General features: G+C 36.8%; 2 protein-coding genes across 3 annotated transcripts in view; both read right to left on the bottom strand.

Moving 5' to 3' along the window:
- Window positions 1–13,095, bottom strand: part of kcnc2 (potassium voltage-gated channel, Shaw-related subfamily, member 2) — a 36,493-nt gene extending 23,398 nt beyond the window's left edge. For both annotated transcript variants that reach the window (XM_052554987.1, XM_052554988.1), the window contains exon 1: window positions 12,315–13,095. In XM_052554987.1, the coding sequence (XP_052410947.1) occupies window positions 12,315–12,869 (555 nt within the window). In that variant the 5' untranslated portion in view covers window positions 12,870–13,095. The remainder of the gene's footprint in view (window positions 1–12,314) is intronic.
- A 5,521-nt stretch (window positions 13,096–18,616) lies between these two features.
- Window positions 18,617–26,726, bottom strand: ccdc107 (coiled-coil domain containing 107). Its single transcript, XM_052554989.1, has 6 exons — window positions 26,491–26,726; window positions 24,885–25,075; window positions 24,093–24,165; window positions 22,559–22,649; window positions 22,214–22,323; window positions 18,617–20,288 (listed from the first exon to the last, which is right to left on the bottom strand). Exons 1-6 carry the CDS (start codon window positions 26,624–26,626, stop codon window positions 19,993–19,995), a joined length of 897 nt encoding a protein of 298 aa, XP_052410949.1. The 5' UTR covers window positions 26,627–26,726; the 3' UTR covers window positions 18,617–19,992.
- Between the last annotated feature and the right edge of the window lie 186 nt (window positions 26,727–26,912).

The raw sequence follows: 26,912 nt of genomic DNA, 5'->3' as shown, positions 1-26,912 counted from the left end.
CTGATGAATCATGAATGCTGCTGTTTTACTGTGGGATTGGGCTAATTTGGTTAATGGATATAGATGGGACGGCCGCGCTGTCTCTGCTTCATTATTAAGAGAGTTGGGAGAGATGAAGGATGGCATGAGCGAAACCGCCGAGCGAAAATCTGCCGTCATTTTTTTCAGTCCAGCTCCAGACGGAGCTCCTAATGGATGTGTGTGTGTGTGTGTGTGTGTGTGAGAACGCAGCCGAGTGTGAAGGGGAAAACGTGCTGGAGAGACATTATAGGGTGAATATAAATTGTTGGGTCACAGTGCAAACCAATAGGAGACTTAACAGAGATTCTGCTTCCCATAATACTACACTCTCTGGGGTCAAGGTCCAGTGTTGTTTGGTTTACTTCAAAATATATTTGTTTATCTGAAGGAAAGAAATTCATACAATTGGAGAGTAAATGGCGGAATTAAATTTTTCTATGCTCTATGCACATTTATGCATTTAACACTTTATACTGTATAGTTGTTTAAAGAATATAACAGAACAGAAAACAGAGACTCGTGCCGGTCTGACAGAATGAGGAGAAGAACAGCAGTCGGACAGACAAAGTGATTCTCCAGGGCTTCTCTCTCTGAAGTTCAGAATCACTGATGCCCTCGACCCGGCCGTAATCACACACACACACACACACACACACACTCAATCCCTCAGGAATCCAACCCAACCGAAACAAACCCACTCAAGAGTCAAGACTATCTGTCTGAGCCTCGAGATGAAACACGCCTTCAGAGAGATCATTTCTTCACTTCACGAAGACTTCTGCTCTTCTGTGAAATGATGCTGTTTCTCCTTTATAATGAAGGGTTACAGTAACTACAGCCATCAGGCTCCAAAACAAACTAACAGCACCATAAATGTGGTCCGTACGAATATATATTTATAGCATCAAAACATCTCCTTTTCTTGGGAAAAACATTCAATATTTACCTTACACAGTATAACTGAGATTTCACAACATTTTTAACTGATCGGGTTTTAAAATTGTAAGAATATAAACCATCAAATATCATATTTTTAAGAAAGAAAGGATATTTTCATAAATCAGGGTACTGTATATACAGAACTTCTTAAGTTGAATTGATATATACATCATATAATCATCACTTCCCTACAGGTACGGTTTACTAGCAAGGTGACAGCGCCAACTACTGGCCTGGCAGACGTTATACGTCATCTGTGGCTCAGTGGTAGGGCATTATGTTAGCAACGCAAAAGGTTGTGGGTTCAATTCCCAGGGAACACACATAGTGATAAAAAAAATGAATTATTATATAGCCTGAATCCACTGTAAGTCACTTTGGATAAAAGCGTCTGCTAAATGTAATGCAGCGTTTCTGTTGGGTAAACGTAGCCTAAGACAAAACCTGATGATGTCACTACTTACAGTTACAGTGTGTGTGTGTGTGTGTGTGTGTGTGTGTGTGCCAGCAGGCAAACTGCCAGCAAACACACAGACAGAGAGAGAGATAAATGATAAATCAATGTGATCTCATTCTGTCACTTAAAGCAAACTTATCTGGGAGAAAAAGAAATAATCATTTATTTCATCATAACAAAATCATCTTTGAGTCTGTTATTCCGAGTAAACATACAGAAGGAGAAACAGCAGCACGAATGTCAGCCTTCACACGCTTTTCAACATCTCAATATTTGTACACTTGCTCTGAAGTTTTTCGGACCAAACAGCCCAAAACAAATTCACACGGTTTTGTGAATAGATAAAAACTAAATTGGACAATTTGAATGACAAATGAATGAACCAAACAAGCAGCGATATAAAAAAAGTCATTCTCATCACAACACTCACCACGCTGGGATGACGTACTGTAAATAGTCAGTCTTTAGGAAACCTAATGGCCAAATAAATCATCATGACACTTACAATGCAAAAATTAAAAACACAAAGTGTCAAAGTGCTAGACACAAACAGCCGTTATGAATCATATTTATACTGCGTCTAGCCTGTTATTAGTTTAGAGGCGAGACGACGTGTCAGAAGACTTTATAAGGACCCAATCAGAAAAGCATTTCAGAAACTCTTAATCTGTGTTAATATTATTTCCCAGAGTAATAACAGCTCTCACAAACGGACTTCAAACGACGGCTATTGGTGATTCATAACAAATTTTCATGATGCATTGTGGATTTCAAAATCAAGGAACATTCTAAACTGTGTGCTTTTCTATCTGGCTATTTAGTTCCCCAAGTATATTTTATTGGTGCATATAAATGAAAATTATTCAATATTCACCCTCATGTTCATTCAGGGTGAAATTATACTTCTTGAATCTTTGCAATAACCAAATAGCATATATCTAGAGCTAAAAATAAGATTCAGTATCAAAGCTCAGCTAGTAAACAAATGTAAAGTGATCTTACAGGATTACACGGAGTAAGTAAACATCGATAAAGTGATACCGAAGCTCTGAAATAAACACGGCGAGTGTCTGAAAATGGACCTTCATAGTGTCATGAAACGACAGATACACAACAATGGTGTATAAATGAAAAAAAAAAAAAACAAAGGACTTAAATTTAAAAAATATCTAAAATTACAACCAAAAAAATAAATAGCTAAAGCAAGTAAGAAACTAAACAACTGACTACAACAAAAATAATTCTAAATAAAGTAAATAAATAAACTAAAATAGATAATTAACTAAATATACAAAAATCAATAATCAACTAGCCTAAATAAATAACAAAACAATTAAATGACAAATACAGGCAAAAACAGCCTCTCTCTAAAAATTACATTCAGTATAATTCAATACTTTCTATTTAAGTAATTATATTGAAATATTTTCTGTTTGTATTTAATTACATTAATATTCATGCCCGTGCATCTTTTCAAGAGCTCTTTGCAATGCATTATGGGACTTCCTTCTCTATGAAGGATAAATACAATGCTGCCCTAAATTTTGGCCAAAAATAAGGCACATAATGATAAGAAAACCCATAACGCTGCTGGGTTGTATTCGTGCTGTCTGTGTGAATGATGCACTCCCAGACACAAAACAGCACTGAGCCAGATCTCTGATCTATTATTTGAGCTACAGTATCAGTATCTACAGGAGCTGAAGTGTCTGTGAGCGGTCGTACAGAAGGACAGAGAGCAGACCAGAAGAAGATCACAGTCTAGACTCATCATTACTAAAGCACACGCTATACCTTCATTTCCTAAAAAATTACTAATTATTATTATCACTCAACAGCAGATGTGTGAAAATGTTGTAGCTGACTGTTAAGGTCTCGAAATAAACTGAAAATGTAATTAAAATACAAATATTATAAAGATTTTAAGTGGTTGCATGATGAAAAACTGATTTTGTCTTTCCTTTGGTAATTCACAAAGCTTCCTCACTTATTAACTGAAGCGTCTCATTCCATAAATCATCTTAGTTATGAGCTCATTTACATACGACTGCCAACATTTACATATTCATGATGGCCTTCTACAGTATTTGTGAGTTCAGCCAATCACAACGGAGGTCATTTACATATTTAAAGATAGAATTGATTTAAAGTAACAAGAAATTACTATTTTCTTGTAAAGAAAAAAATGTTATTGTAAATCCAAATTAGTATATTATTTTGCTTAAGTTTTCTTTATTTTACCATGAAATATTACAATACTATTAATTATCTTGTTTAATATTTTGAATAATAAGTTTCCTAAATACTCTTTTAAAGTGAAATATCAGAAATAATTATCTTTTTAATATTTTAGTTGTAATAGTCATGATAATGAAATTAAAATATTATTACTATAAATAATAACAACAACAGCATTGTTTTTAATACACGTATAGTGAAATATTACAATATTAAATTTTGTAAAAAAAAAATTGTACCAATAATCATAACAGCAACAATTATATACTATTATTATTAGTAGTAGTAATAAAAAATAAATGAATCTGCGGTTTACTTATTTTTGTACTGATCTCTTACAAGAAGAAATCTTATTTTTTGTTTAATATTTTAATAATAATAAAATATATTTTTCTGAAATACTCTATATTACAGAGAAACATTATAACAGTAAGTATTTAGTTTTTTATTTTAGTAGTAATAAAATGTGGAAAACAATAAGAATTTATATATTACTACTACTATTACAGTAATAACAATATTGCCAATAATAATATTATTTTCAGCTGAAGTTGCCAATCACTTATTTTCACTATCGTACAAATCTTTTTCATTTTCCGATTCCTTACACTGTAAAACTGAACAGTTAAATTAATCAAATTGAATTAGTTAATTGCACTCAAATAATAATGAAAGTTTATTGGACTTAATGTAAATAAGTTCAGTAAACTCAAAAAAATTTTTGTTGTAGTAAGGTAAACTTAAAATAATTGCGCTTTCTATAGAACTATAGTTCCCAGCATGCTTTGCATCATGCATCTGCAGAAAACAAGGAAAATAAATGTCGAAATTAAGTGTTATTTTGTGTGTTTTTACACAAGATTAACACAGAGGGACATAAGTTAGTACTTAAATGTTGTGTTATATTAGAATTTACCAAGGTTTGTGTTATGTTGGTTTTATTTGTTGTGGTGAAGAGTAGAGCCTGTGGTTAGGATGAGGATGGACAGCAAAAGACTGCATTTGAGTGTATTTCCAACATTATATAAGTTGAAAAATTGAGAAACATTTGAGTGAAATACTCCCAAATGATAAGTTGAGAAATATCAATATTTATAAGATGACATTGAGATAATTTAAGCTAACTGGAAATGTAATTTTTAATTTTATGTAAACTTTTATTTAACTTTATTAAAACTTTTGAGTTCTGTGAACTTCTTAGGGTTTACAGTCCATCGATTATTTCATTACATTCTCCATATTTCATTACTTTCTGACAATATTTCTCTGTTCTACTCAGAAATAAGTGGGTTTATGCAAGTACATTGGGATGCAAAAGCCATTTTCATGTCACCAGCATCAGGCTTTCAGTTTGCTCTGGTGTCTAAAGTTATGAATGAAGACAGCGAGAGCGTCAGACAGAGAGCTGGACTAACAGACAGACACAGGCTTTTGAGAGTCATTCAGATGAGGAGACGGTTCCCGTGTACTGAAGTGACTCCTAACAGAGTGCTGGTTAAACCTGGACTCAACTCGACTCAACAGGATAATTACAGCAGGCGGTGAAGAGGCCTTCACTTAATGGAGTGTTTTTACACACCGTCAGAGAGTGAAGGGTCTTAAACGTCAGCGTTATGACTCAGTCGACATGTAAACTACACCGTACGACAGATACAAGCTGATATTTCTAAATTGCGCTCGCCGAGAGACAGCAAATCAAGCAGGATGACACTGGAGACGCTCTAGAAGGGGAAGGTTTTTAAGAGGAGCTGTGAAATCTTAGTCTGTTTCTGGGAGAAAGACGAGCCGTTTGGAGGCAAAGCTGATTCAGTATCTGACGGAGAAGGACACACGGGTCACTCGGATCAGACGTCCGGATCTCCATCATTGGATCGGGTTTGTCCCACTTTGGAGAAATATTATGATCTGAAGACTGCAGACAGAAAGGACACACCGTCCAAAACATCACCTAAAAATATGAGAGAGTAGAAGAGAAAGGGAAGAAAAGGAACATAGAAAGACACAACAAACAGAAAAAGGGAGTAAAGACGAAGAGCCTGAAATCTGAAGGCTTTTAGTGTTAATTGTGTATTATTTTGATTCGGATCAATAGAAAACCACCCAGAACACCTTAGTACTACATGAAATAAAACTCAATCACCATATGGATTATAATTTTTATTATAATTATATTATTTTTCTTAAATACTCAACTTCATTTTAGTGAAATTTTACAACATTAAATATGTAAAAATATATTTTTTATTCCGTACTAGTAGTACTATTAGTAATAATAATAAAAATCATTATTATTATTGATATCACAATTAATATTGGCCAAATTCTGCAGTGCTACACAAGCACAGCAACTTTGAAAATATCACATTTGAAATTGCAATCACATTATTATTATTAATATTAATTACAATTATTGTTATTATTATCACTGGTATTCAGAATAACAATAAAAACACCATTATTTTTATCATCATCACAATTTCTGGCCAAATTATCAAAATTGTCAACTGGAATTTAATTTTTACAATAATAACAAATCCAATTACATTTAAAAACCACTAAAGAAGCAGATCCTAGAAACCGCATAGTAACAAGGGCCTAGGGCTGCACGATATTGGGAAAAAATGACATTGCGATATTTTATTTTTCTGCGATATATATTGCGATATTTTTTCCTACAAACAAAAATGGGGTGTGCACACTTACATTCTCATTTTAAATGATTTAAACATCGACACCATCGTGTCAATTGATTAATTATGCGCGAGGGAGAGAGAGCAAGACAGCGCTCGTGTTGTTTGAAAATGGCTCGCTCTCTCTCGGTCTCTCTCTCTCTCTCTCTCAATTTAATTCATATTGCTTTATTGGCATGCAAAGGTACATATTGCCAAAGCATTGTACATAGCAGAATAGAAACAAACAAAACAAAAATACATATATATTCATAAAAAAAAAAAATTACATGCAAAATAAATCCATATACATTTCTATAAACATTGGTACTTCTAATGTACTCTGTCTGTCTCTCTCTCGCGCGCTTTCTCTCTCTCTGTCTCTCTCACGCGCTCTCTGTCTATCGGTCTCTTTCGCGCGCTCCCTCTCTCTGTGCCCTGTTAAACTTGCATGTGTTTTCAGTCCTGTCAATGATAAACTTTCACTCTATGATGGTAAAGCTGTGCAATTACTCCGCAAATCACATTTTGTCAAGGGCCGGGGAGCAGCTGGCCCGTGTAATGTTTCTTATTTCAATGAATAACGGATCAACTACGACCGCCTACATCGCACATCCTGCGATGTGACTATTGTGGATTCGTACATCGCGATATCGATGCTTAAACGACACACGTGCAGGCCTACAAGGGCCACATAGTATTTAAGAAAAATGCGATAAGCATTGACCTTTTATAACTTCACTTAAGTATTAAAATCATCACAAGCCACCGCAATATACATACGTATGCAATATTTCAAAATCTAATGTAGCTTTAAATATCAACACAATAAAACCACCCAGAACTTCCTAACACCACATTACAACAGAAGAATCAGAGCTATCAGAGAACAAGAGAAGACTGACAATAATCCTGATCAAATACGAACAAATAAAGAGAGCCACACGGAGACACTGAGCTGATAACCAGAGTGTGTGTGTGTGTGTGTGTGTGTGTGTGTGTAATATCTCTAGCACAGGCTGCCCTTGAGCTGTGTGTGTGTGTGTGTGTGTGTGTTTGGATTGATGAAGACAGCAACTCATTTTAGCTGTTTGTACACCTGAAGCGAGTTTGAGGAAAGTGCACGCTCTTTCCTGCTCAGAGTCTTTCTGGTAGCTGTTATTGTTGTAGAGGTACGAGAATGACCTCCCTATAACCTCCCATGAGGCCGAGCGTGACAGGCATGACGTAGCAATCTATTTTTACTGTGTTTTTGAAGAATAAACTAAAGCAAAGTTACAAGCGTGCGTGAGAACAGTTGACAGTCACAACAAGAGAAGAGGATGTGTTTAAAGAAGAAAGACGCTGGAAAAAAACAAGACAGGATCTCGTCTGAACGGATGGAAATGATGTAGACATTAGAAAAACATGTCTTGGTCGGGGGGGCAGCACGAGTTTCCATTATGTGTCAGGTCTTTATATAGAAATGAAACATCAAAATCTGATCTGCATCTTCTTTTAAATAGCTTTCATGACTGTTGTCTAAAAAGTTGAGATTACCATATATTTCAAATAAAATTATTGTGTCTGTGCTGTAATTTTCCTATAAAAAAAGTCACGGAAAAACTGTGGAAATGTCTCCAAGATGCTTTAAGAAACCTACTTGCAAATCTACAGCACTGTTAAAGTGAGCATATGACACAAGATGCACTTTTTATTTCAGCTTGCTGTTTTTGACAGGGTAAAAACGGTGTTGTTTTATACAACCATTGAGAAAGTTTAAGCAAACTACATTACAGACTTTTCATTAAGACCATAAAGAATCAAATCAACTTGTGGAAAATGGGCATCCGATGACCCATCCAATGAAGTTTAAAGGCACTTGTGTAAAAATGCTTGTGTAAAATGAGGATGCGGTCAAAAATAATGCTATAAATAGCTTTTCTTCTTCAATTAACTTCTGTTAACTAAATCAAATCAACATTTGGTGTGACCATCCTTTGCATTTAAAGCAGGTATTGCCCTCGGTGAACTTGTGCATAGTTTCTTAGGTATCTTTGGAGGTAGGTCTCTTGAAACATCTTGGAGACGTTGCCACAGTTCTTCTGGTTTTAGGTTTCGCTCTTTCTCAGCTTGTTCTGTTTCTTCAGGTCATTCCAGACCTCAGCGTGAAGCACTGGCTGATGATGCATGACTTTACTGTGCAAATGCATCATTTCTCAGTGTTGTTCTGGCTGTTATAAGTGCATTAGAAAGCTTAAAAAGTTTTCCTCCATTATCGCTAAAATATTAGTAGAGCGGCTTTGTTTTCAGTGTCATCTAAGGGTGAACGTAGGCGATTATGTGTGATACGAGCTGGCTGGAGTTCAGCATCTGTACAACAGCACAAAAACAAAGTTTGATTTGCTATTTAATCAGCGATTAGTGACAGCAGCGAGTGCGTGTGTGTTTGTGTAATTTGCCACGGTGGTCTGAACGGCTTCATTAGGCCCGTGTTACTCTTTTGAAGCCACGGACCGGTTTCAGCGGAGGACTTGAAAGCAGTTTGTGCAGATACAGGAAAAAGCCAGCCGTGCAATTATCCCAACACAAAAGACAGTCGCGCATTTCAGACCGGCCAAAATGAGCTCGCTAATACACATGTGAAAGATTCACACGAGGTCGACATGAAAGCCTGATCCAGCGGTACCTGTTTAACACGGCAATGTGCGTTGGGCTTAATTTCTCCACCAAACGCATCTCTCTCGTTCTCTCCGGTGGTTTACACCTACAGCGGTTCGCAGTGTCCTCCCATCAGCCTCCAGAAAGACAGATCTGTAATTACTGTCTTGCCCTAAAAAAGACACGCAGAGCCTATAAACGGTGGACTCTGAGGAAGATGCTAATTTTGGACTTTGGACTGAAAACACTGGTTTATGTACATACAGACTTAAACTATGCAATCAGCCAAAAAACTATTACTACTCATTTAATGCTTGTTAATGCAACTAAAAAGTACCTTCATCATCAATTACACCAACTCAAGGCTTGTTCTCTCAATGTTCTTTGGGCCTTAAATGTTTCTTCAAAATATCTTTGTGTCCCAAAGAACAAACATCACACAGGTCAGGGTCATTTTAAGGTGAATTTTCTACATCTTTAGTTAATTATTCTGTTTCACACAGACATTTGTCATACTGTGGTTGAAAAATGGGTTTTGAATGATGTATCATGTCAGCTTAAAAAAAATTAAGAAATTTTAAAAGCCATGCGAACCATGTGTGAACTGCTCCTTTAAGATTCTCAATGTTTTCGAAAGATGTTTCAGCTGCTCACAAAGACATTTATTTTAATAAAATTAGGGGTGTGCACGGATAGTCGAACATTTGAATATTCATTCTGCTCTAATTATTCGATAAATAAAAATTATATTCCAATTTTTTCAATTTTGATAAATAAGTCGCACCTGACTATAAGTCGCAGGACTTATAGTCCGGAAAATATGGTAGTTAATATTGTGTTTACAAAGACATTTTGCCTCATCATCATCATCATCATCATCATCAACTCAAGGCTTGTTCTCAAAAGATTGTTTCATTACTGTAACCGCACATGGACACTAACATCCCACGAAGACGCCCACAGCCTCAAACCACACAAAACTCCACATTATAATCAGCGCTCGCCGACTGATCTAAAGAAATGACTGACAGGAAAGTTTAAGCTGCAAGACATCGGCTGCCAGCATCAGCATTCAGATCATCTGTGCCCACATAAACACACACACACACACACGTTCTGTATGACCGTGTTATTCTTCCAGCATATGAATCATCCACACACAACATGTCATAAACACTCGTTTTCGACAGCGCCAGAGGAAAGCAGCAGACACGCGCAGGGTTCGCACTCGACTGGATTCCTGAGATCAATCGCCGCTCTGAATGAACACGGGCGGCCGATGAGCGATCGGGTCACCATGGAAACGGTCTCGGCGCAGCATCCACAGACGTGCGCCAGTGTTAACCTCTTAAGTGGCTACGGCACGCGCATTAAAACATACACACACACACCCAGGAAGAAGCCATCACGAGAGCACAATTGATGCAAACAAGGAGCTGCATGGTGAATTCTGGGAAATGTGTGTTGGTTAATAACATACGTGTTGTAAGAACATTGCAAGAACTATAATCTGGGAGACGGTTTGTGCCAAGGTCACAGTTTCTGTTCATTAAAAATGTATTCAGTAGACTCTTCGTTTAGAGAAACAATTAATTATTGATTAGATCAACAGGAGCACATCGCCTCCTCGTTTGGTCCACCTCTGCAGGTAAAAATTATTAAATCAACCAAGATTGGACCAGTTAACCCATTTCTGATATGTGCATTCACTGACCACAGACCAGCTGAAGAATTACCCAACATTAAAGGAATAGTTCACCCAACATGACAATTTGCTGAAATAGTCCTCACCCTCAGGTCATCCGAGATGTAGATGAGTTTGTTTCTTCACCAGATCTGGAGAAAATGTAGCATTGCATCACTTGCTCACCAATGGATGCTCTGCAGACCAAAAGCTGCATGTTTGTGAAAAACAGATCCATTAGGAGTATGTTTTTAACTTCAAATAATTGCTTGCCAAAATCTGAATCTAATCCATAACAACGCTTCCTCCAGTGAAAAAGTCCATCTCCTGTTTTCAAAATCCAACCAAAAACATTTTTTGTCAATCTGTGCAGATTCCTTTCGCCCGAGTCAGAAGAGTTGACTTTTTCACTGAAGAAAGCAATTTAGAGGATTTGTATTTTAGCCAGAAGTAAATGATGGACTGGAGTGCTGTGGATTATTGATATGTTTTTATCAGCTGTTTTGACTCTCATTCTGACGGCACCCATTCACTGCAGAGCATCCATTGGTGAGCAAGTGACACAATGCTACATTTCTCCAGATCTGATGAAAAAACAAACTCATCTACATCTTGGATGACCTGAGGGTGATGACATTATCAGCAAACGTTAATTTTTGGGTGAACTACTCCTTTAATGTGAAGACCAGTCTCTCTTTGGCTAAACTGTCCTTGTTTCTCTAAATTAAACTAGCATTTTCAAAGAAACAACTTCCATTTCAAATATGATGGTAAAATGTATACATAAAAAAAAACTCCAACAACTAACAATAAAAACAAAAATTTTAAACTAAAAAAAACTGATAGCAGATTTCTATCTCCTTGATCTGCATATAATCAGAGCAAAAAAGAAGTTACTCAGAAACCAAAGCAGCACAAAGAAAAAGGCCTTTAAAATGTTATATGGCTGATCTCTACAGTGCATCTGAATTTGCCTGCAACAATCTCAATAATTCATCTTTTTCTTTTCCACTGATGTAAACTGCCTCCTCCAACCAATCAGTTAATTAAAACATTTCAAAAGGCGACTAACGCAAAATAACCTCCATTCCATTGTTCTGTCACATACGTGTGGGAGGGCTACGATTCTTTTCTCTCCCTTGATCAGGCCAAATTTAACCAAGGCTGCTTTAACAGAGGATAAAATGCCTTGCCTGGAGAAATGTACTGTTACCAATGCATATCTTTAGATGAAAAACACTCATGCATGCGCGGTCTGTGATGTGTTCGCCAAGTCTGTCATGATTTGATCTTAACACCTCTCCATCTAATCATAACGCACTGGTTTAGATGCATGCACAAGCACTTGGTAACACAATTCAAGTAGATAAGACTCTCTCTCATCACACAACTCCAGCACGTTTACTACTATGCACAGGGAATTTAAATACAAAACAGACTTGCATGTGATTTGGCGTGTTTTGGAAACGAACTGGTTTAGATTCACGCACAAGCACTTAGTAACATCCAGTTTTATCGCATTTAACGCATTTTACTAGTATGCACGGGAACTTAAACACAAAACAGACTTGTGTGCATGCATACATGAGTTTTGGCGTTGTTTGGAAGCGCAAGCGCGCAAAGGAGCCACGCGTAACCGTTTGGCGACTCCGCGCTGCGCTCTTACCCGAGCGGCTCTGGAGGAGTACGGGTCCTCGAACAGGTTCCAGATGACCGGCTGCCACTTCCTCCACCTGCAGACGGTACCGTCCGCGGACACCACTTCCTCGATGCCCAGCCGCTTGCCGTACTCGTCGTCCTCGTCGTTGTCCACGTTCATCTCGAACACCTCCAGCGCCTCCTCGGCATCCCGGTGCTGTCGGTAGGTCATCCAGCAGCACGGCTCCACGTCCGTCTCATCGATGCCCCAGAAGGACAGCTCCTCCTCGAACAGCGGCCCGCACACGTCCGCCGGACAGTGCAGCTTACCGGTCCGGTAATAGTTGAGCACGTAGGCGAAGACACCTGGATGCCGGTCGAAGAAGTACTCGTTGCTGCGCGCGTTGTACTCGATGAAGCCCGGGACTTGTTGCAGTTGATCCAGAACCGACTCGAGGTCCGACTCGGAGGCGAGAAGGGCCAGACGCGTGCCCGGCAGGGTCCTCAACGTGGTCCGGTAGGTTTCGTGCCTCGTGCCCCCGACGTTGAGGATCACCCTCTCGTGCTCGTCGAACTTGCCCATCTCTCAGAGTGAGACATGACGCGAGGGGAGTAACGTTACTCTACGGTGCTGCTGTGGCTTACCTGGAGTACTCCAATAGTTCACGAACAGCCTCATTGAAGTGACGGATCGAACCGAGCGCGCGGACAGGTGAAAGAAAGCCGCAGCTCTTCGTTCTATCGATCCATCATCACCACCTGCGGCTCGCGCTTCGGAGCAACAAGAGCACGCGCGCGCGCTCTCTCTCTCTCCACGTCTCTCTCTCTCACTCACGGACACACCCTTTCTCATCAGTGGCATTCGACATCAATATATTAATATACAAATGACGTCATATATGCATGGTTGGCCAGAGATACATCAAAATTAAGATATTTTAATAAATACCTTAATTTTAAGTGCATCAAAATAAACTACAAAATACAGCAGTCACACTAAGTATCAAAATAAACTACTGTATTTTTGTATTTTAATAGATCTTTTGGCAACATGACATTTCCTCGGAAACCTTCCATCAATGATCTGTCCCTTGATAGCAACAGCTTTTCTCTGATAAATCTGACCTATGTGAATATTTGATCTGTTAACTTGTTGCATATCCCTGTGATTTCCCAGATGGAGGTTAGTTTTAAAGTAACAAACAGTTTAAGGTTTAACATTTTGCAAATTACTTATATCCTTGGTGTTTGGTAACGAAGGGCTTACTTTGCTTCAGCAAAACTGACTCAATGACAAACAAGTCATTCATAAGAAGACAACTGATGGCACCTGTATACATACATAGCAAATAGTTTCTAACTAGTTACATTTGATTTCTTAAAACTAAATATTAAATATTCTGTGTCATGCATCATGATACTTAACAGCTAAATATGGTACAATATATATAGTTATTTTTTTACCACTTTTTTTGTCCACAGACAGATTTATTTGAATTAAATCCATTTTATAAAATGTATGTTTATTATTAATAAAATCGAACCATTCCATAAAATACTTTTTGGGGATTGGAACAATGTCAACTACAGGACTCAATATTTTATATATATATACATATTTTTGTATTGTGAAATTACTGTTTGCTAGAAAACTGGCAACATAAGCCTAAATCATGGAAAACAGACATTTAATGTATAAATTAATAATCATTCATTCTTATCTATCTAGTAATGATTTGTATTTTCCAAACAATGACATGTATGCAAATTATGTGTGGGCCTAATTATAGTTCAGATATAGGAAAAAGTGCACATAATTGTCCAAACTAATCATGCCAAATTACAATAAAGCCTTTACAAACTAATCAGAGAAGTTGAAAAACTAATGGAGATGATAGATGTGCTGTTATACTGACGTGTCTAGAAACCTCTACCAAGTCTTAATTAATTAATAGCTTGTCAAATGTAAATGGTCTTTACGTTGATGATGAATCTACAACCCCACTGCAAAATAACTCATTTGACCTAAATCTGAAGGTCAAATTGATTGCGTTACAGAAAAATGAAAAGGAAATTGTGGCAATCAAAAAATGCCAAGGAGCTGTTGATTCAAATAAATGATTCGAATGAACCGATTCTTTTAGTGAATCAAATACATGCAACCATTACATTCACGAACAAATGACTATTTTGAGCAACTACTTTTAAAGAGTAATTTGAAGAGAGATTCACAAACTGAGTTCGCTCGAGCTACAGTTTGAATCAGTCTGATGAATCTTTAGTAAATCAACTTGCTGAATCAAAGCATTCACTGAATCAATGATGGAATATGTTCATAAATATTCAACTAAAATACACACCTGACCTGACAAAGAGAGGATAATCTATGTCAACCAAACCTATTTATTCAACAAGCAGTGCAGTGTCCACCTTATTTACGATGTGATGATAATGAAGGCATCTCAAGCTTACTTTTGGTTGCTAAATAAGGTGGATCAAAAGAATCATGTTTCTGCAATGTATATACTAAGAGGAAACTCTGTGTAATCAAAGTGAGTAATACTGCAAAGCAGAAACATCCAATTTAAAGGAGGGTGGTGTTTTCTTAATGGTTCATGAGCATATGATTCAATGATTTATGAGCATATGATTCATTTTAAATTTGCACTTGTGTGTCAATTAATGTTCTTAGCTAAATTACAAACTACTGACTAAATTATCACAATGAATACATGTTACTTCTAAATCTCTCGGCCTCGGACGCAGAGCTGTTTTTCCATCTTTTGCTTTCTGTGAACACATTCACACCGTGTCAAAGATTCACCTGTGTTATAAACCCCAGGAAAAACCCAGCAGCACTGTCGCATTCAGTGTTGAAGCTCTGAAGATGAAGAAACACATTTGCATGTCTAAAGACACATGCGGCGCACATGCATTCCCACACACCAGCGTCTTAATCCTGTTTGCAAAAGCGAAATTAAAAATAGTAGCAAGACTGGGACCGACATTCATAATTCATAAAGCCACGGAGAAGCTGCTACAGCCACTCAGATGAGTCTTAACTTCATTTTATCCCTCATTTCTGTGCAACTTCAGAAAACAGCAAATCATAGACCTCATAGCTTGATGTGTTTTCCTCTGGAGCTAAAACTAACATGTCGTGAGCTGTTTTGGCAACACATGAACATTAAGGTTTCCTTTGAGAATAGAACTAAACCAGACACTTTCCTATAGTCATGCATTAAGTGCATAGCTCTTGGACCTGGGAAGTGAACCTGTAATAAACCGAAAACTTGATACATTACATTAGCGTTGTATCACTTGTTCACCAATGGATGCTCTGCAGTGAATGGGTGCCGTCAGAATGAGAATCCAAACAGCTGATTAAAACATCACAATCATCCACACCACTCCAGTACATCAGTCCTATAAAGCCAAGAGCTGTGTGTTTGTAAGGAACAAATCAATCATCAAGATATTTTTAACTTCAAATCAGCTAAAATATGGAGTCCTCTATCCATAATACTGCTTCCTTCAGTAAAGAAGTTCTCTGGTCTGAATCAGGAGAGAAGTCTGCACAGATAAAGCACCGTTTAAAACCCAAAACAGACTCTCATTCTGACGGCACCCATTCACTACAGAGATCCATTGGTGAACAAGTGATGCAATGCTACATTTCTCCAAATCTGATGAAGAAACAAACTCATCCACATCTCGGAGTTTCACTGTAGAGTCTAAAAATATAAAGCTGGAAAATGACACCAAAGTGCATTGCATTTCTTTTCAGACTCTTTCTCCTGACGTCCACAAATAAAGCATATGTTGCTCACTGATGCACCACACGGTTTAGGTGTTCAAGGAGCACAGGGCTCACATATCCAAAACTGACCTTGATTCAGCTGTACGTAGGTTAGTCATGTAATTCATCCCCCCTCAACTGTCTGTGGTTATCTTAGACTCTGAGCACTGGATCTCAACTGATGGAGCGCAGGTCTGTTCTGATGAGCTCTGGACAGGAGGGAAAAACAACGATGAAGGCTCATTTCAACCCTCTACTGAAAAATGTTTCACTTCGAAATATTACAGTTTTTACTTGATCGGAATGGTATGACATTTTTAACTTTTGAGGCACGTTATTAAAACACAATTTTAGAAACGTTTCAAACTTCTGAACTGAGCGTGCATGTGATTGAAATGTTTTGAATGGTTTCTAATATTTGAATAAAAACAATTGGTGTTTAATATAACCCTCAAAATAATTAAGAATAAATATTAGCAATAACATAATGCATGCTTTCCATTAAAAAGAATAGGAGAAAAGTTATGCTAATTGAATTCTTATTTCAGTATAATTAAACTAATATAGTTTTGATTAAAATCAGTTTTTATTTTTGTTTTCTGTTTAGTTTTTCATTTGAGTAATTCTTTAATATTAAGTAATATTTTATTAATAAATCTACACTTTTTAATTTATACATCTTTAATTTTTGTTATTTCTGTACATCAGTTAAACTAAATAAAAAAATGTTAAAAAGTTTTTTTTTCCTGTTAATGTCTACTTTGTTTTTTTTTTCAAGCAACATTTTTATTTATTTATTTTAGTTTCAGTTTTACTTTTAGTTATCATCTTCAGTCTGTTTTGACATCCCAATATCATGAGTGTGATGTCCTAAAGCAAACCAGTAGAGATCCATCAAAAAGTAAAATAATTCTAGCAGCAATCACATAATCAGAAGACATTTTATAATGAAAAACTATCTCACGTCTCATTAAACCCCGTCCGCACTCATATTAATTAAAAGTCTATTCCCAGAAAGAGACAGGCACTGGTACGAGGGCAAATGTGGTTAGCACATCCCTTTAGGACTGTAAACGCACTTGATTAAAGCTGAACATGCCTCTAATTGATGGGAACAGATTATTCTGGGACGTCCGACCCCAATGGACTCAATCTGGAAGGTGAAATCTCACAGCATTTCTCTCCATCTGTGATTAACTCACATTAAATCCACATCTTATGTCCATGCTGCCAGCCAGACTCAACAAACAACAATAAAACAACTAGTACAGTAACTTACACAGTGCTCAAGAACTGAGATTTGGTTTGATTCTTGACACTGTAGCGTCCTCTGTCGCTCACAGGAGTAACTACACTCTTTGAGGATTCCTGGTGACTAGTTTGTGATTAAAGGTAACACTTTTCTCTAAAGTGTTAGGAAATAGTTTACAATATAACGTACCGTTGGAACTTTTGAACGGTTGAGCTAGTTTGCTAACCGAAACCGTCAGCTCACTTTTATTTATTTATTTGTTTGTATCTTGATTAGTTGACTAGCATTTTTATCAGTCAAAATGCAAAGTGGACCAGACTTACAACTTATTCAGACCAAGAACCTCCCAATTCTTTTCTTTCTCGTACAGGAACTCGTCTTGTTTTTAACGGACAAGCACAGCGGCCGTTTGTATTCAAGTTAATTTGAATTTGTGACACTTCCGGTGTAACAGTCCGTTGTGCTGTTTATAACTGATAACATTACTTCTTATATTTTAAATTTACTGTCATAATCTTAAACACACTGTTTTTTAACCATAGACTGTATAAGTTTGTACCTCAAATAGTTTTACCGTTTACTCCACGTTGTTATTATTCTAGTTAATTAACCGGAAGTCTCACACATTTAATAGAAAATAACTAAGGTGGATAGTGTGACCATACTGTCTTATAAAGCAGTCGGTCACAGTTCAAACAACCAATAATAGACTGTTTGTTGTAGATTGCAAAAATAAATAATAATAATAAAAATATATATCTGTTGAAGAAATCAAATCCGGTCTGAAACTGGTCTCCCTCTAAAGTGATTTAAAACATTTAAATTTTTGTCAGCTTGTAAACATGACTTTAGCCTGACTGAAAGATATTTCATAGAAACTAGCCAATCTAGCCGATTTTGTGTGCAATATCAGAAGATCAGTGAATGGCTGAATACTGTGAAGACTTTGGCTATAAATGGATGTATAAGGTCAGAAACAACATTCAGAACCGTTCCAAACTTGCTTTTTTTTTTTTTTTTACCTGACAGTATTGTGAAGATCTCAGCTGCTGCAGTCCATCCATGCAACACCTTGTTGTTTTCTCACACCATCTGCTAAACTCTAGAGACTTCTGAGGGCGAAGATCCCAGAAACACACTTTCATTTCATATACAGAGTCCATTTCTTTTGGATTTAATAACAAGTGAGCATCTTGCCTTCATGCATTGATCTGATTGGCAGTTAAAGACTAATAACCTTAGAAATGTAATGCAAAGTGCAATAATAAACACCAGCGCATGTTTTTTTTTATTTTATTTAAGGCTTTCAAAAGTTGTTTATAATAAATATATTCATCTAAACCACACCAAATGCAAGACAAAAACAATGAGCACAGGATGGACAGTGTCTGATCACATGCCAATCACATCCATTGATCTCAAAATGCTAAATCACATCATTCAAAGGACATGCAACAAAATATGTTTCAAATAGGACTGGTTGCATGTTTTTAAAATGATGCCTAAAACACAGCAGCAATTGTTGGTTTGAAACGGTCACCAAAAATATTACCGAACATTTTGATTTAGGAATCAACATTACTTTAGAACATTCATATTTTTTTCTTTATATTCTCAAAATATGATTGGCAAAATGATGAAACAGAAACATGTAACATGAAACCGATCAGGCTGTGAAAAGCAGATTTATAAAAGCAGTACATTTGAGAAAAGTGGCACAGAATGCAACAGCGTGCATGAACATCATCTCACGTATGATCACATTTAGTGTTTGATATTTTATTCAAGCTCAAAAATTGTTTAAAAACTAAAGCTCAAAGCTTTAATGCCTCTCTAAAAACCTCTAGTTTGAGGTCCTTACATCTGAAAAGCTTCATAGCATATGATTGTCATACCAGAATCATGCAGCTGTGATAAACCTCCTCCACAGGACACTGCAAACATGCAAATGACACACAATCCACAAAAGGCAGATAGCTGCCTTGATATTATTTTCCCACCCACATGCCCTTGATGAGGTCAGCAAGTTATTACACTGTGGTAAAAAAATAAAAAAATAAATAAAATGACATTTTCTGCTTTGGAATAACCTCACTGATTAATTATTTGATTTAAAAAATCCAGTAAAATCAGTAATATTGTTAAATATTACTACAATGTAAAATAACAGTCATCTATATGAATATATTTAAAAATTTAATTTATTCCTTTGATGCAAAGCTGAATTTCTGCTGCTTAATATTTTGTGGTAACCATAATAAGCTACAATGCAAATGTTTAGCACAAATAAGATAAAAAAAAAAAGAATAATAAAATAAAAAGAAGAAAATTCAGCTTTGCCTCGCAAGGAATAATTCACATTTTACAATATATTTACATGGGAAACGGCTATTTTAAATTGCAATAACATTTCACAATTTTGACAGCATTTTTGATCAAATACAAGCAGCCATGATGAACACAAGAGACTTCTTTTATAAACATTACTATAATAATAAGAATAAAACTGTGGATAAAAAAAAAAAAAGTGTATTTTGATTTCAATTAACTTCAAATGCAGTAAAATATGTAGACGTAGGCATTGAAACCAGTAAGTAGTGTTGACTGCTTTATTACAAGCAATAAAATAAATATCTCTAAATATTCTCGTCACAGTTACTCTGGCCTGTTGCGTCTTCGTAATCCAGCTGTCAGATCTTCTGGATGATTGGGAGTGACTGTAACATCATCTACACTGATGTCAGCCGAGTCCTCGAGGGACGGCATACTCGAGTCACTCTCGCTTCCCACGTCGTCATCTTCTCCCGCCGCGGCTCTGCTCTCCTCTTCCTCAGATTCAGGCCTGAGCTCTCGGTGATCATGTGACTGTGCTTCAGTGTGAGTTTCTGGAAGCGTCTCGGCTGCGGCCAAAGTCTCAATGAGTTTGTCTATGTTGCGCTCACATGTCGGCTCTAAAAGATATAACCACATGATTTGCGATACCCATCAACACAGTGCTAAAATACATGCTTAGAAGTATAACAGCATTAAACATAACACTTCATACACAGTGCATGTCACAGCAATGTGTATGAAAATACAAAATACCAGAGCAAGTGTCACTTAGGCATCTAACACATCGCTGTTCCACTCCACCGCTGTGAATGGCAGCGTGATCTACATGATGTTGGCTGATTAAGTGCTACTTTATCAAGCTAACTTGCTTGCAATATATTTTCAAAGATATGTTAGTTTCTTTACTGTGGTCATCTGCATTAGTAGTGAGAAACTAAAACTTGTATTACTGCAGCGTAACTAGTACTTACTCACTGACTGATGAATGCAAACTCGCATGTAAAACATTTAAGTTTACAGCCTCCAATTAGGTTTAACATTCATACAAAAAATTTAATTAAATGCATTTTAAATATTAAATGTCATTCTCAGTACTGTAATGCCCAAAATAATTATATAATTTAAATGGATAGGTATACATAAAAATAATTAAAATTGCAACTGCAAATTTTATTTTTTGTTTAATGACTGATTTTTTAAATTATTTAAATAATATTAAAAATACATAAACATTTATAAATAATTGGCAAATTGTTTAAGGATTTGTCAAACTTATAATTGCCTGATTGCTTATTTGAAAAAATAAATAATAATAATATATATAAAAATCAATCAATATTAAAAAATAAATAAACAGAAGATAGATATATTATCTTAGAACTTGTTGCACTTCTAAAACGCTGTTCACACCAAGAACAATAACTATAAAGATAAGAAAGTGCACGCTCGTCTGCCACTTTAAATTCTCGACCTCGTGACAGCAGGATCGATTATGATTGGCTGTCCAACAACATAGTTTCTCTGTGCCTTTGTCGTTTTAGTTGTGGTGTTGGCTCTGCTATTCTTTACTATTGAGAATGATTTTTAGATCTTTTAGGGTTGGGTATCGATTGGGTTTTATCCGATACCGGTGCCATTTCGATACTTTTAAAATGGTACCAGTGCCTAAAAGGTGCCTGAACCGCTGCTTCAAAAATTATTTTAAATAAATAGCATTCACTCCTTGGATGCTCTCATTTCCCAAGCTTCCCTTAACTCAAAGGCTAATAAATGTATTTTATGATCTGGGTCATTAATACACAACTACACATAATGTTTCTAGTGTATCTCGATCAATCCCTCTGATGAGTGCTGTCTGTCACTGTCTTTAATCAGTTCTGTTCTCATTCTTTATAAAGTAGCAACAATATCATTTGTAAAGTACAGTCCTGTGCAAAAGTCTTAAGCACACTAGTATTTTCACCCAAAAAAAGGAGTTTTAAGCCATTTTTGTTGTAGTAGGAAATATCAGTTTACATTTCCAAACATTCATTTTTCCATTAATTTTAATAAAAATCTAGTGAGATTTTTGAATGCACAACTGATATTTCCTACTGAAACACTACAGCAAAAGATATCAAGAACTGGCCGAACACCAGTTTTTGGGGTGAAAATACTAACATGCCTAAGACTGTTGCACAGTAGTGTGTGTATAAAGTTAGTATAATTAAATTAAGTATATTTAAATAAGTATGCGTTCATATGTGTTAAGGGCTAGATTGTCGCTGGAGGAAACCACATTTCGGAGGACCATGACAAAATATTTAAATTGCGCTAAGGCATTTAAGAGGCACTGAAAGTGTTCTGCTTTTACTTGTATGTGTGTGTGTGTGTGTATATAGATACATAGACATTTTTCTAAATCCTTTCATTTATACAGTTAACTGTATGTGGCACTTGTTTCCATGAGTCTGAGCGTTGGTGTTTTTGTTATCGACCAGCAGCGAGACTAAGACGCTTGCGCGGTACTGTGTTAATTGCATACGGGATCAGATGTGTTTACCTTCTATCCTGATGTTTGGACACTCCATGCCTCTCTTCTTCATTAGCTGCCGAATGCACTGCAGCTGCGACATGATCTCGCTCTTCTGCTCCATGGCAACAGACTTCACACTGCAGAACAACACCCAGAATAAACAAAGCCACACGGCTGAAAGCCAACATTGAGTCGCTCGCCACCAGCGTGCATTGTAATGTCGAAAACCTCATTTTTGCTTTTGCATAACCAAATCATTCAGGCTATGAATTTGCTTTAACCAAGTGCATTGTTGCATCACTGAATAAACCACATTTATTTAAAAGAAAAAGGTTTGCAGGTGTTCAACCTCTCATTTTCGTCTGCTCTCACCAGTTGGTAAGCGGGTCCAGCTGGGTCAGGATGGAGTTGAGCATCTTCTCGGTCTGAGCCAATCTCTGCTCCAGCTCATTCAGCTGATTCTCTGTCGAAAACCACAAATGTCTCAGAAAAATCACTTCCTGAGAATATAAAATGAATGGTGGTATTTCTAAGAAAGCACTTTTAAGCATCCTCATTCATGCACACTGTACGCCTTGAAGAACCTCAGACACTTGATGTGTTCTGAAGGCATACAGCAAATCGAAAATTGAATCTATTAGAAAATAAATAAATACAAATCTCCAGTCAGAATGAAAACAGTTACTCACTTGTGTGTTGCTACATGTAATATAGTCAGTACAGCGTTGTTTTTTAGTTTTAATCTATCTGAAAATTACAAGGACCGAATTCTTACTGACACGTTCTGGATATTCATTAAAAACAATTCATAAAAAAAAAAAAAAGTACATTCTTAATGTTCGAATCAGAAGGAAGGCAACACAAACACTTTTCCTCAACTTGACCGTGAACAGTGTCTTCTTGTCTTCATTGTTTTGTTTCTACATAGACCTGCAACCTCTGTTGTAAACACTAGGCGGTGGGCGGGGCTAAACAGGCAGTGATGTAGAATCAGTGGGCGGGGCTAAACAGGTGACTATGTAGAATCAATGGGTGGGGTTAAACAGACAGTGATGTAGAATCAGTGGATGAGGCTAAACAGACAGTGATGTAGAATCAGTGGGCGGGGCTAAACAGGCAGCGATGTAGAATCAGTGGGCGGGGGCTAAGCAGTCAGCGATGTAGAATCAGTGGGCGGGGCTAAACAGACAGCGATGTAGAATCAGTGAGTGGGGCTAAGCAGGCAACAATGTAGAATCAGTGGGCGGGGCTAAAGAGACAATGATGTAGAATCAGTGAGTGGGGCTAAGCAGGCAACAATGTAGAATCAGTGGGCGGGGCTAAAGAGACAATGATGTAGAATCAGTGGGTGGGGCTAAACAGACAGCGATGTAGAATGAGTGGGCGGGGCTAAACAGACAACGACGTAGAATCAGTAGGTGGGGCTAAGCAGGCAGCGATGTAGAATGAGTGGGCGGGGCTAAACAGGCAGCGATGTAGAATCAGTGGGTGGGGCTAAACAGACAGCGATGTAGAATCAGTGGGCGGTGGGTGGGGGCTAAACAGACAGCGACGTAGAATGAGTGGGCGGGGCTAAACAGGCAGCGATGTAGAATCAGTGGGCGGCTCTAAACAGGCGGTTATCTAGAATCAGTGGGCGTGGCTAAACAGTCAGTGACATAGAACCAGGCATTGATATTTTTTAGAGGCGGTGTTTATCCACACTATTACATCATAGAGTAGAACATTCCACAAGCTGTTGTTTTGGCAAATTGGCTTCAATAAAAGCTGATTTTACTCGAATGACAAAGTTTTGAGTTCTGAAACTTACAGGATGCTTTTATAGTACACTGACCTCTAATATGTAAAAAGATCAAGTTAATTTTGGTTACTTTACTTCTAAAAATTTGTTACATACAACACACACCTGTCTCCTCGGATTTCTTCACTCCTCGAGCTGTTTTGGCTTTTTGAGCTTCAGATTCGCTTGCAGACTTTATCTGAAAACACAAAAACTAAGACTTAAGCAACTTAAAAAGCAAACAAAAAAGAACGAAAGGTGTTTTTGTCCCTAGGAAATGGGCTTTGGTTTTCATTACACAAATAATTATAAAGAAACTTTTAGGTAGAAAGACAGAAATAGTATTTTATTTAAAAACATACTTTTAATGATCCATTTTTCACACTGTATATTATTAGGCCCATTATAATTTTTTTAATTAATTGTGCCTTTAATCACAATCGAATACACTTCCCATTCAAATCATCACTATTAAAAAATCATGACAGTAAACTGTAAAATAAAAAGATTAGAGTATGTTTTACAAGAAAACACTGCAAAATTTCACATTTAATTCAAAGTATTACTTTACCATTTCTTTGTAATTATTTCTGTAATGCTTTAAAAAAAAACACTAGTTTGTAAACTCTCTCTCTCTCTCTCTCTCTCTCTCTCTCTCTCTCTCTCTCTCTCTCTCTCTCTCTCTCTCTCTCTCTCTCTCTCTCTCTCTCTCTCTCTCTCTCTCTCTCTCTCTCTCTCTCTCTCTCTCTCTCTCTCTCTCTCTCTCTCTCTCTCTCTCTCTCTCTCTCTCTCTCTCTCTCTCTCTATATATATATATATATATACACACACACACACACACGTTCCTTGCCATTCCTTTTTAACTCCTACATAAATGTTTTGTATAACAAACTTATGCAGAACAAGAAAAGTCAGGACCTTTAGAAACTTATACGCAGCGAAGAGCCCAACACCGATGGCGTAGATGGGCATGAGGGTGAAGACGTAGCCCTTATTGCTGCTGGGTTTGTATTTGTCGCTCTTCAGCTCCTGATCCATGAGTTTCTTCATCTGCTGCATGTTCTCCAGGCTCGGAGCGCTCCTGTGGATCTGCTGCTGAGAGCCAGGACCTGCAGAACCACACACAAGCACTGGCCTTCACATACACATCCAGGGTTTCGTTTAAGACTAATTTCTCTAAGACCTTTTCTAGATTGTAAATATGTTCTCTACAGCTGTTCTCCTAAAACGACACTTCAAATCATTTTGCATCTCAAATAAATGTTTCTTGATTTAAGTATATTTAGATATCTGAACATGACATAAATACTGAGGAAAATAATAAATACAAAAATTAAGGTCTTAATCTGTGGAAAAGCCAAATGAGAGCTTTTTAAGATCTTTTTGAGACATTTTAAGACCCACGGTATCCTTGTGCTCCAGAGAGGCTGTTAATTCTGCACATCTTTATGAATAAAACAAAGACATATGTGACCCTGGACCAAGAAACCAGTAATAAATGTCAATGGTTTGAAATTTAGATTTATACATCATCTGGAAGCTGAATAAATAAAATGACTAAATGGATACAAGAGAGATGCTACTATTTAAAAATCTGGAATCTGAGGGTGGAAAAAGATCAAATAACTGAGAAAATCACCTTTAAAGTTAGCTATGCATATTACTAATTAAAAATTAAGTTTCTATATATTTACGGTAGAAAATAAAAATGTAAAAAATATCTTCATGGAACATGATCTGTACTTAATATCCAATGATTTGGTGACTGGTCACACATATAAAAATGAAAATGGTCTTAAACATCTCTATATGAAATGATAAACAGATACAATGAAAAAAAAAATCATATATATATATATATGTATATATACATATATGCATGCATACAAACCCGAGATGTAACATTACAAAATTTCAGTAATAAAAAAACAACAATAAACCTAAAAAATTGCTAAGCACTAAATTATATGCAGCAATATATGACCCTGGAGTACAAAAGCAATCATAAGCATTCAGGTATATTTGTAGCAACAGCCAACAATAAATTGTATGGTTCAAAATTATCGTTTTATTTATTTACATATTTTTATTTACCAAAAATCATTTTGTTATAAACTAAAGATCATGATCGATCATGGTATTTTGTAAATTTCCTACCGTAAATATTTAATATGCTTAGTTGAGGACTAAATTAGTACTAAATCGATTTTCTCAAAAAGTGTGTAAATATATATATATATATATTGTTGTTGTTGTTGTTTTTGTTTTTTGCTCTCTCAGATTCCAGATTTTCAAAAAGCTGTATCTTCTCAGCCAAATAATGTCCGATCCTAACAAATAACATATAAATGGAAAGATTATTTATTCACCTTCCAAATGATTTATAAATCTCGATTAAAAAAAACAACAACAACAACAACCTGACATTAATTACTGGTTTTGTGGTCCAGGGTCACATATACGTGTAAACACACAGGCAGAAAGTAACCAGACACAGCCGAGGCTGGTCCGCTCGGGTCCGCACCTTGACTGCTGATCCGCGGATCGAACGGCTTGCCGTCTCTGCTTCCTCCGCCGCCGAACATCCGCGGGAACATCACAAACACCAGCAGCACCGCCGTGAACGCCATGACGAGCTGCTGCGAGGAGGACAGCGGCATCTCCGAGCCACAATTAATACATTTACGAGGACGATTCCTCCACCGTTGTTGACTAAATGCCTTCTTCGGGTTTTTTTGTGCGATAGAAATCGCGCAAGAGCGCCATCACTGACCTCTACAGGACTGGCGTGGAATTATTGCTCGGCGGTCACTTAAAGGGTTAGTTCACCCAAAAATGAACGTTATGTCATTAATGACTCACCCTCATGTCATTTCAAACCCGTTAGACCTCCCTTCATCTTTGGAACACAGTTCAAGATATTTTAGATTTAGTCCTAGAGCTTTC

This window comes from Carassius gibelio, chromosome B4, assembly GCF_023724105.1.
Source record: "Carassius gibelio isolate Cgi1373 ecotype wild population from Czech Republic chromosome B4, carGib1.2-hapl.c, whole genome shotgun sequence".
Classification (NCBI taxonomy): domain Eukaryota; kingdom Metazoa; phylum Chordata; class Actinopteri; order Cypriniformes; family Cyprinidae; genus Carassius; species Carassius gibelio.
The sequence above is the reverse complement of the archived record's forward strand: the minus strand, read 5'-3'. Positions and strand labels throughout refer to the sequence as shown.